Source organism: Penaeus monodon, chromosome 10 (genome assembly GCF_015228065.2).
Source record: "Penaeus monodon isolate SGIC_2016 chromosome 10, NSTDA_Pmon_1, whole genome shotgun sequence".
NCBI classification, from domain to species: Eukaryota; Metazoa; Arthropoda; class Malacostraca; order Decapoda; family Penaeidae; genus Penaeus; species Penaeus monodon.
Genome location: NC_051395.1, coordinates 13,201,590 through 13,213,324, shown reverse-complemented (window position 1 = coordinate 13,213,324; position 11,735 = coordinate 13,201,590). Strand labels below are relative to the sequence as shown.

General features: G+C 37.0%; 1 protein-coding gene across 10 annotated transcripts in view; it reads left to right on the top strand.

The window, feature by feature from the left end:
- The window catches only part of LOC119577862 (cytospin-A-like), a 76,664-nt gene extending 66,946 nt beyond the window's left edge, over positions 1–9,718 (top strand). For 3 of the 10 annotated variants that reach the window (XM_037925468.1, XM_037925467.1, XM_037925472.1), the window contains 14 exons: positions 2–277; positions 2,537–2,667; positions 3,009–3,111; positions 3,327–3,479; positions 3,641–3,759; positions 3,911–4,058; positions 4,184–4,303; positions 4,850–5,119; positions 5,269–5,431; positions 5,576–5,764; positions 6,806–6,954; positions 7,167–7,487; positions 7,630–7,917; positions 8,088–9,718. In XM_037925468.1, the coding sequence (XP_037781396.1) occupies positions 2–277; positions 2,537–2,667; positions 3,009–3,111; positions 3,327–3,479; positions 3,641–3,759; positions 3,911–4,058; positions 4,184–4,303; positions 4,850–5,119; positions 5,269–5,431; positions 5,576–5,764; positions 6,806–6,954; positions 7,167–7,487; positions 7,630–7,917; positions 8,088–8,177 (2,520 nt within the window). In that variant the 3' untranslated portion in view covers positions 8,178–9,718. Of the gene's footprint in view, position 1; positions 278–2,536; positions 2,668–3,008; positions 3,112–3,326; positions 3,480–3,640; positions 3,760–3,910; positions 4,059–4,183; positions 4,373–4,849; positions 5,120–5,268; positions 5,432–5,575; positions 5,765–6,805; positions 6,955–7,166; positions 7,488–7,629; positions 7,918–8,087 lie in introns of all 10 variants that reach the window. The other 7 variants (XM_037925466.1, XM_037925464.1, XM_037925470.1 and 4 more) reach the window with 3 other exon arrangements.
- Positions 9,719–11,735: the final 2,017 nt, after the last annotated feature.

Sequence of the window (11,735 nt, the reverse complement as noted above, 5' to 3'; positions counted from 1 at the left end):
GGAAGCTGCCCGAGACCGGGAACACCTTAGTGATGAAGAGAGTAGCAAGGCTACCCTCACCAGTGCCTCTGCTGGTGGGATCTCTGACGGCCCAAGCAAAGCGTCTTCCTTCAGTGTCGAGGCCCCCAGCCACCTTAGGAGCACTGTACAAACCTTGTCGGCCGAGAACAAGCTCCTTCGGGATCGCCTGCTGCAGCTGGGGGTGTCCCTGGATTCGTCACCTCTCTCAGACCAAGAAAAGGAATTGTTACTCAGTAAAGTCTCCACAATATCACAGGTCAGTGTAACAAGTGTACCTTATGAATCAAAATAGACCATGGGGTTTCATCTTGCTCCGTTCTATTTTAAGGGAATGCAAGGGTCCCCCCCCCCCCCCCATGTATTATTATACGTGTGTGTGTGTGTATGTGTGTGTATGTGTATGTATGTATGTATGTATATATGTATATATATACATATATATAGATATAGATATAGATATATATATATAATGTATGTATATATACACACACATACATACTTACATACATACATACATACATACATACATACATACATACATATAACATACATATACACACATGCACGTATATACATACATACGTACATACATACATACGTACATACATACATACATAATATATAATATATAATATATATATACATATATATATATATACATATATATATATACATATATATATATACATATATATATATATATATATATATATCAATAACGGTATGCTCATGTTTGAGCAGCCGTGGACCTCTCCACCATCCTTCGCCATCATCATCATCATCATCATCATCATCATCATCATCATCATCATCATCATCATCATCATCATCATCATCATCATCATCATCATCATCATCATCATCATCATCAGCCTGGGTCAGTCCACTGCAGGACGTAGGCCTCTCCCAATCTTTTCCAACTTTGTCTGTCTTGTGTTTTTTGTTTCCAGTCTCGGCCCCCAAATTTCGTTATTTCGTCACGCCATCTTGTCGTTGGTCTGGCCCTTGGTCTCTTTATATTATGTATGTATGTATGATACATACATACATATATACATACATACATGCATGCATGCATGCATACATGCATACATACATGCATACAAACATATATACATGCATACAAACATATATACATGCATACAAACATATATACGAACATATATACGAACATATATACGAACATATATATATATAATATATATATATATATATATATATATATATATATATATATATATATATATATATATATATACATATATATACATATATATACATATATTTATATATATATATATATATATATATATATATATATATATAATATACACATACATATACATATACACGTATACATATATACGCATACATATATACGCATACATATATACGCATGCATATATACACATATATATATACATATATATATACATATATATATACATATATATATACATATATATATACATATATATATACATATATAATATATAATATATATATATAATATATATTATATAATATATATAATATATATATATGTGTGTGTGTGTGTGCGTGCGTGTGCGCGTGCACATGCGTGCGTGTGTCTGTGTCTGTGTCTATGTCTATGTGTATATCAAGGAATTGAAGTGAGTATGAATGAGTGAGAAACTGAGTTACTTTTTTTGCATTAAAAAAAAAAGAAAAGAAAATGTTATCTTTGCCAAGTCATACTATAAATCTTAACTGAATATTATCAGTTATTGGATAAGTATTTAGAACATTCATTGAGGGAAAAAAATAAAATGAAATAAAGATAAGATGGTGTTGTAATGCTGTTGCAAAAGTACAAAGGGTGTGTGATAACTAACAGTAACTCATTCAGTTAAATAACAAAGAAATATTCTGTGTATTAAGTAGCTTTTGTTTTAGTGTGCAGGTACAATTTCATACAAGCTTCTCTGGATTTATGTAGAATGAGAGTAAATATATTAAATCTTTTAAACTATTTATCCCTCAGAAAGTTTAGTGTTACAACACATTCCAGGGTATGTTCTTGGGAAAGATAAGAGTATGATAAGATACTGTAAAGGATGTTATCTCATCACTCATAGTTATGGCTGGTGCATTACAGTATTGTGTCCCATGTGTGTGAGGTCCTTGCTGTCTCAAGGAGATATGACCTCAAAATTCTTTTGCGTAAATCTTCCGATGAGTGTTGCTTATTCACACTGACTTTTGTATGGATAAAAGACAATAATTAAATTACACCATTATGGCAACAAGAGGTCATATGAAGAAAAGAATCTCCAAGGAGTCTTTTCGCAGACTAGTCTCAATGTCCCCAAGGAAGAGAAAAGTCTTAGGCCAGCAGGCTGCAACATTTGTCAGCCATGTACAGAATGTGTGTGATGCAGCAGCAGACTTGCTTGTTTATATGTTTGTTTGCTATTTGTTTGGATATAGGCATGAAAGACATTGTTTGAATTTTAAAGGAAATGCTAAATAACAAAAAAAAAATTTCATGTAGAATGGTGGTGAAGGACCCTCCTCATGTGCGGACCGAGGAGAATGGGACAACAAGTCAACCTCCAGTGTGTCAGAAATGTCAGTGGCTTGTCTACAGGATCGAATCCAGCAGATGGAGGAGACGCATTATTGGTATGGCCACCGTTTTGTTTAATTGTTTTCTCTCAGTTCCACCTGGCTTCTCTCTCCTTCCTCTCTTTTCTCACTTGATGCCTTCCCTTTACCTCTGCCTCCCTCTCTCCTTCCTTCCCCCTTCTATCTCTCTCTATCCTTCCCCCAGGACAATTTGTTAGTATGGTTAGTAGCTGCCCTCCTTACGCACCAACCTATGATTTAGTTTGCATGCTTTACAGACATACAGTGTCCATTTGGTTATGGAAACAAGTGTTGACTTTTGGAGTAACTATAGTAGTACTATTTATTGCAATGATTTTGTTGATTCGTTATAAATTTTACTGTATTGTTCTTGGCAGCACAAATGAGGAACTCCAGGCCACGCTGCAAGAACTTGATGATCTTCGAGAACAGTTGTCAGAATGTCAGATTGAGGTGCAACAGTTGCAAGAAGAGAAACAGGTAGGTAGCTTGGGAAATATAATAGTAAGATTATTTATAAATATTTGTAGGTTTTATAAAAGTGATCATCTTTTAAAGTTGGAAGTTTAGAGTTCACAATATTTAGTAAAGTCCTTATACTATTGAATAATAGTAATGCAAGAGGAGATTAAATGCTTAGGTAGGATACTAGTAATTGATATGTTATATTCTTAATTAAGGTTTTTAATTCATAGGTAATACTGGAGTCCTTGACACAGCAAACAGAGAAGTTGAATGAATCACGCAGTCATAATGATACCTTGAAGCAGATGCTGATCCAGCACTCTGAAAACAGTCAAGACTTATCACAGTGTGAGAAGACACAGAGACTTATGGAGCTTCTGAAGGTACATTGTTTCTTGGATTAATATTTATGATCAGCTCTATCTTTTCTTTTCTTTTTTTCTTTTTTTTCTGTCTAATATATTTTTAAATATATTGGAATGGTTAATTTATATGGAAAAAAATCACTCTGCCATTCTTTCTTTACAATGTGAATTACAAACAGAGTGCTCAGGAGGACAGAGAGCTACTGCAGATAAAGCAGGAGGAGCTAGAGCAGCAGATTGCCACCACCAAGGAGGCTGAAGAACGTTTCCACCATAATTCACAACTCATCAGAGACAGGTTTTTAACTTTCCATAACAGTATTTTCAAAAATAAAGTAGCTTGTGATTTTTTAAATATATAAGGAGTTTGAAACTAGAAGTTTACTTTGGTCATGATTTTAATAATATTCCAATAGAGCATTTAAAATCCTGATTTCTTCTTGGTTTAGAATGAAGGTGCTGGAATCAATGGTAGAGACAGCCAACAATGAGAAAAAGGCAGTTGAGACGCAGTTAGCAGAGTCTCAAGAGGCTGTCAAGGCTACTGAAATGGAGAATGCCAGACTACAGGCTGCTGTAGATAGTGCCAAAGAAAAGGTATCTTGTATTATATAATTTTCAGTGGTACCTTTGCACAAATAAGTTTGTGAATCATATATAGAAAAGTTTCCTCTGAAATAGGTTTTTATTCTCAGTGTCTAAAAGGTAATTAATTGTTTCAGATAACAGAACTGGAGGCAGCAGTAATCTCAGGGGAGAAGAGTGAATTGGCAGACCTACTAGAAAGAGTGAGGCAAGAGAAGGACTTGCTGGAAAAGGAGAATGCAGCTCTCCAGCAAAAGGCGAGTGCCATGGCTTGTGAGAATGAGAGACTCAAGGACCAGATATCCAGTCTTCAGGATGAGCTCATGGTAAAGATTCTGATTTTTAAAAAAACAGTTTGGAGTCTGCTCTAAAGATGGAGGCATTTGGTGGACAGTATTCTCTGCTGCCTGGATGGTTTGGGGAGCTGCTGCAAAGTAGTTTGGATTTTTTATTTTTCTTCCTTTATATGTCTTTTGTTGATCTAGCATATAATATGCTTTTTTCTCAGTTAACTTTGCCTAACTTTTATCTGAATTGTATGTAATCAAAAGGTAGGCCAATTGTTCATGCTTTTCCTTTCTGAGTGCATGTTTTTGTCAGATCCACTGAGTTTTTGTTTAAAGCAGGCATTACAGTCTTTTTGTACCAGATTTTTTTTCATTATATGTTTTAATGCTTACGCCCCATTTTATGTTTCTGCTTTTACAATCTTAATTGTGATTAAGTTGTTTGTTTCCTATTCTGTGGGTAAAAGCTTCAGTAAGTCCAAGCGAATAAGCATTTCCATTTTTACTTGTTTACAGGTTGCTCGTAATAATGCACGAACACAGCTTGAAGACGCAGGCTGGCGGAAGGCACAGCTGGAGGAGGAGCGTCATCACTTGGAGGAAGAGACAGAGGTGCTAAGAGCCACCATGGAAGACCTCAAGCTGACATGCCAGCACCACCTGGAGGATAAGAGAGATCTCAAAGCCAGCCTTTCTGAATCGCAGAAGAAACTCCATGAAGCCTTAGAGAAACTGAATGAGAAGGAGCGTTGCTTCAGTGAGGAAAGAGCACAGTTCAGCAAACAGGTACAAACATTCAGATAACCTTCAGTATTATGAATTTTTTAAGTAGGATTAAGATTTGAGCTTCATATTTTTATATAACCTTACTTAGAATTTGGTGTTTATTGAGGGGATAAGTATCACCTGAGTGATTTTCTCAACTTTACCGACAGGTGGAGGAATGGGAGCAGTTTCAGAGTGACCTTTTGATGACAGTGCGAGTAGCTAATGACTTCAAGACGGAAGCACAGCATGATCTGGAACGCCTAACACAAGAAAACACTGTTTTGCGAGATAGGCTCAAACAACTTGGCCAAGACTTGGAAAAGGCAAAGGGTATGATCCTATGCACTACATTGAAAGTTATGTAGTAGATATAGTAATTTATGAAAAAAGAAACATTTTCATAGAGAAGAAAAAAAGTAAAGTGAACAAAATTGAAAAAAAAACAAAATTATCTCTTTGTTCCTTCCTCTTTAGCAGCTGTTAAAGTGTGTAGCCCAGCAAGTAGCACAAGCAGCAGCAGTATGAGCAGTAATAGCAGCAGCGAACGCAGAACTATCCGGAACTTGCCTACACCCTTGCCTAATGGAGAACCATCCATCCTGGCTGATCGTCGCAACCCCAGACCTCTGGCACGAGGGGATTCCCGTGTCAAGTCACTGATAGGTAAGTCATTCCTCCCCCTCTTTGGTGGCTGGGGGTAGGAGTGCTCAGACATTTTGCTTAGGCTTCCATCAGAGGAAAGATGACACAATTGAATAATAAGTAACCCACCCAAGTCTAAGCCCTCCTTGATCAGGCATATAAATATTTTTCCCATATAGAGCACCAGCTTTTGACAGTTATGTTGGGTAAAATTTCAATGACAGTTTATCAGCACCAGGGTGCATTAGCACACACCACTGGAGCACCGGACCAGGCTCCCAAGGAACAGTCAGAAAAATAAGTATCGTTATCCTTTTCACAAACTAATAGGAAAAATTGACAGAGTGTGGAATAATGTGTCAAGGGAGTTAGCACCGTTAACAGGAAGAAGAGTTCACTCCTCATTGACCAGACAGGGGTAGCGATGGCTTCTTTTTATTCTGACTGTACATAATTTCCTGAATATCAAATTTTGTACGCTTACCATGGAGGTTCTTCCTTCTACCCTACTGATCATTCTCATATGTCTGGGTGGCTTCTTGGGTAGCTTCTCTTTCCATTCAGTCCTCCCTTTCTGTCCCCCTCCAAGCCATAAGAGACCACATCACCCACCATCCCAGCCTGGAGTCATTTTTTTGTTTCTCACTGTGTAGTTTATCATTGTGTTGAATTGTTTTATTTACAGGATTTTTTATATTTTTTCCCATATTATATTTGTACACAGGAATTTTCAAATCTGATATTCCACTCTTCAATAACAATTTGACATACCAGCATGAGATGTGCATTTTATGGAGTATAAAATTAAGGTCTTCAAATAATTATAGGATAAAATTTGCCTCTTATAAAAGTTGAAAGTTTAGATAGATTTGCTCTGTGGGCAAGAATAGGGTTAAAGAATTTGGGATATTAAAGAATCAACAAAAATACCTGGTTGAAGTCATGCATGAAAAGATTTATATTCAGTGCATAATTTGGAAGATACCAAGACAAAAATGAGTGCTTTATTTCCATTTAAACATTCATTAGTATAGGAAGTTTTGAGAAGAAGTGTTTTTCCAGAATCCATTGAGTGTGCAACTCGACAGACCCGTGCAGGATCTCGAAGTTCTTCTACATCTAGTTTGTGCAGCTCAAGTAGTGAAAGCAACAACAATAATAACAATAACAACAAGACTCCAGGACCTCTTCTCAAGAGAGCTGATACAGAGGTATATTTGTGAGATCAAGCAACAAAGAAATCAGACAGATGAAGTGACTCATATATATTGCAAACTTTTTATAACATTCTGCCTCTAGAATTTTTGTAAAAGATGAAAATTTGTTTTGCGTAAAGATTGTGTTCCAGTAAAAGTATTAAAGCATCACTAAATATTTATGTAGTTGTATTTTATAATTAGTAAATTTTTGTTTCCCCAAACAGGGTGTCATCCGTGGTAGTTCCACTTCACCACTTAAAGATGCTGGTAACACACTTGGCACATCAACATTGTCAACTCCCTTGAGAGCCATTCAGCGCAATTCCTTCACTGAAGGAGTAACCCAGTCACCATTCTTACAAAGCAACTTCACCAAGCCCTCCACTGGCTCATCAAATCTCTCAGATAATGTCAAAATGTCACAGCTGACAGACAAAAACAATGGAAAAATATCATCTATGAATCCTGGAGAAAATGTAGCCAAACCGATCTCCATATTAAGCAACAAGCTTGACCACTCTGTAAGACGTAACAGCTATGGTCAGGTAAGCTTTGAATTTCTTTTACAACTATAGGAGTAAAGATAGTCTGATTTATCTGTCTGCATATTTTATTGTATAATTTATTATTATTAATTATTATTATTATTATTATTATTATTATCATTATCATCCCTCCCCCCTATAGATAAGTGCTGTCGTAGACAAGAAGGATCCTTTGGCTTCTTTGGCTCAAGGTGGCGGCTCCAAGAGGAATGCGTTGCTCAAGTGGTGTCAGAACAAGACCATAGGTTACAGCAATGTTGACATTACAAACTTCAGCTCCAGTTGGAATGATGGTCTTGCTCTCTGTGCTTTGATGGACACCTACATCCCAGACAAAATATGTTACAAAAGTCTCTCTCCATCGAATAAGAGGCAGAATTTTGAAGTAGCAATATCTGCTGCAGAAAGTGTTGGCGTGCCGAATACCCTCGTAAGTATTAAGTTTTTTGTTATTATGTGCTAGACATTTCATAAGATATTATCTGTTTTTTTTTCTGTTCTCAAAGTGGAGCACTTTGTTTTGTTTTTTTCATTTAATATTTAGCATTTTATAATCACTGGTAATTGACTAAAATAATCATATGTACACTCTCTCCACAGGATGTGAGTGACATGATTACATCAGAGCGACCCAACTGGCAGACAGTATATAATTATGTGACATCTATATTCTGTCATTTTGAAACTTAAGTTTTGGTGTCGGATGCTGGTTGATAAAAAAGAGAGATATTGTGAAGGAACATTCATTATGACTTGTTTAGAGGCCTTTGCTGATCATGATATTAGTTAATATTTTTATCTTCTGTTGTAAAATTGTCATCATGTACCTCTTTACTAGTGTTTTTCTGTCAAGACTTATGGTGCCTTTCCACTTTTTTTTTTTGAGTTCATGCTGTCTCATAATATAATTTTTAAACAGGCACCATTGCTTTGCTCTGAAAGTCTAAGATAGTAGTTTGAAATTATTTTATGGGCAGAAGTACAATACTAGTTACTTTTTGTTACTTTTAACTGTAGATTTCTTTATATTTTATTAAGGAAATATTGTGTCTAGTCGAAATTATTCACAATGAAAAAAAAGACAAGTAAATTCTTGTTATATTTTTATCTGGCTGTGTGTAAACTTCTCATTGTGTGATGAACCAAGTAATGTATAATAATATTTAGAAGAAAAATATGTACAGAAAATTAATAAAAGATAAAGATTGGTCCTGCAACATTACTGAAGAACAGTTCTGTCTATCCATAATTTTAAATGCTATTTTCAACCCAAAACTCTACAGTGCCATAGACAGGCACTGAAGGGAATTTTTCCTTTTATGATTCCAAGACAAATGTGATTATAATGTTTTTCATACCTTTTGATATTATTATGATTATAATGTTACTTTTACAATTACTGTTAATCATTTTATTACCTTCAGCTATTTCAGCATTGTTATCATTTTTATATATATATTAAAGAAATGTCTCCTCCTGCTTCCAATCCTGTATATTACAGCTTCTGTAGAAGGTAAAGCTCTAGCTGTAGTTAGCCAGGTGCTAACTGAGCCGCGAGGATTACAGCACCACTGCAAGAACTGCTTAAAAGACTTGAATGTAGTCGTTTGGCTCGAAAGAAAAGGAATCCTTAATTTCTTAGCAAATTTTAAGGATTTTTGTTTGCATTTCAGTGATGTTGTGGACTTCTTGGATATTTCACCCATTATTTTTTTATTATTCATAATGCAAAAGTTGTGCCTTATAAACATTAAAGGAATAACTTTCATTCAGTTGTGCAGTGTCATCTGCTAGGTATAAAAAATGAGAGCTTACCAAATTGCTATTGTCATCCCCAAGATGACAATGAGAAGGCTAGATTTACTGTATATTTGTGGAAATTTAAAGATTATGACAGCATTGTAAATTAAAACTACATAATGAACTGCTGCATAAAATATTCCTTATCTGCTAGCTTCACGTTATTTCAACACGATAGGCTACTTTACATATTATCATGTCTTCATCATTAGCTTCATATCTGTCAGATTTTATTGTTAGTGTACAAAGTTTTGTAAACAGCCATACGTCATATTTGGTGTAGTGGCCATGTAAATATGCTTGTATATAGTAATGTTTAGGTACTAAGGGTTAAAACGTATGCAGTACATATAGTGCAACTGTGCATGTAAGCTTGCAAGTTCCTATGGCACACATGGAAGCAGTATTATAATAAACACTAAAGCTTCAAATTGCTTTTTCATTGCCTTGGATTTTTTTTAATAGCCTATACAGGAGTACATCTCTCATCACTTTCACCTTTCATTCAGTCTCTCCCTCCCTCCCTCTGATTTCTCTCTTCTCTTCTTTCTCTCTCTCCCTTCTCTTCTCTCTTTCCCTTCTCTTCTCTTCTCTCTCTCCCTTCTCTCTTTCTCTCCCTTCTCTCTCTTTCTCTCCCTTCACTCTCTTTCTCTCTCTCCTCCCTCTCTTTCTCTCTCCCACCTCTCCTACTCTCCCCCCTCTCTCTCTCTCCTACTCTCCCCCCCCCCTCTCTCTCTCTCCTACTCTCTTTCTCTTCCTACTTTCTCTCTCTCTCTCTCTCTCTCTCTCTCTCTCTCTCTCTCTCTCTCTCTCTCTCTCTCTCTCTCTTTCTCTCCCTTCCTTTCTACCCCATCTCTCTCTCTCTCTCTCTCTCTCTCCTACACTTCTCTCTCCTCTCCTACACTCTCTCTCTCTCTCTCCTCACTCTCCCTCTCCCTCTCCCTCTCCCTCCCCTCCCTCTCTCTCTCTCCTACTCTTTCTCTTCCCTACTTTCTCTCTCTCTCCTACTCTTTTTCTCTCCCCAACTTTCTCTTTCTCTCTCTTTCCTACACTCACTCTCTCTCCCCCCACCCACTTTCTCTCTCTCTCTCTCCTACACTCACTCTCTCTCTTTCCCTCCCTCCACCTGCTCTCTCTCCCCCACCCTCTCTCTCTCTCTCTCTCCTACACTCACTCACACTCTCTCTCTCCTACACTCACTCACACTCTCTCTCTCCTTCTCTCTCCTACACTCTCTCTCTCTTTCTAAGTTTATTTCACATTTTGTCTCTCTCCTCTTATTATTGTCATTAATAGTCATCATTATAGTAGGGGGTGAGGCCTCGGAGTAAGAAAGTTTTTGGATTAATAAGGTGATTGTGGATTCCCAGAATATTAAATTTCTCCCTTTCGACCTCTTCCGTTTTGTCTATCCCCATTCCTCCATGGCTTATACCTTACCCCCATATTTGGTCCTCTGTTTTCTCTGACCCACCAAAATCAGATATCCCCCCTTCTGTCCTCACAAATTTCCTTGACTACGTCTCCACACTTTCCTACAGTATCCATATTTATGCCCGATGGCTCCAAATCTGGTTTTGCAGTAACCTTCTCAACTTGCACATTCAAACACCCCCCTCCCTTCTAAGTCCTGTGTCCTTACTACAGAACTTTTACGTGCTCCTTTTGGTCTTAAAACACATTCACTCCCCTCCCTCCTCTTTCACTTTTTGTATTGACTACTGTAACTAACTCTCATCACCTCCTTTACCTATCTTTACCCTTTCCAATACTACCCTAGACTGATGATGTATAGAAGTTAATCATTGACTCAACCCCCTCCCTACCATTTCTAATACTCTATCTTCCTATAGTGCTACATGACCTCTTTCTCCCACCCACCCTCCCTCTCACTCTCTCTCCTGCCCCTCATTCTCTTTCTCCCCTCCCCTATCTCTCTCTCTCCCCCACCCTCTCAATCCCTCACTCTTCCTCTGCCTCGCCCTCTTGCTTTTATACTTTAACAAATTAATGGTTAATGATTAAAACAAACAAATGTGCTAGACATCAAAGGTCACATAATATTATGATAAATTATTGTGATGAAAAAGGTAAAATGAGTAAACAAAATGTGTTGGGTGTCAAAGGTTGTAGAGAGCTGTAGGATAGTATGGTAGTGAAAAAGGTAGAGAGAGGAGACCAAATGGAGTACGGCTGGGATATGTAAAAGGAGAAGGGGTTAGATAGGGCAATCAGATCAAATGGAGATTTTCTATGAGGAAGGAAGAGCAACACTGAGGAAAACTGCAAAAAAGCCATTATAAAACAATCAACAGATATGGGTAGAATGGTTAATAATTAGTAGTTAAAACAAATAAACATGCTAAACATCAAGGTCATACAGCACTATCGTGTAGAGGCAGTTGTGCCAAACATGGCTAAAACTCCATCATGTCTGGCATTGACAGA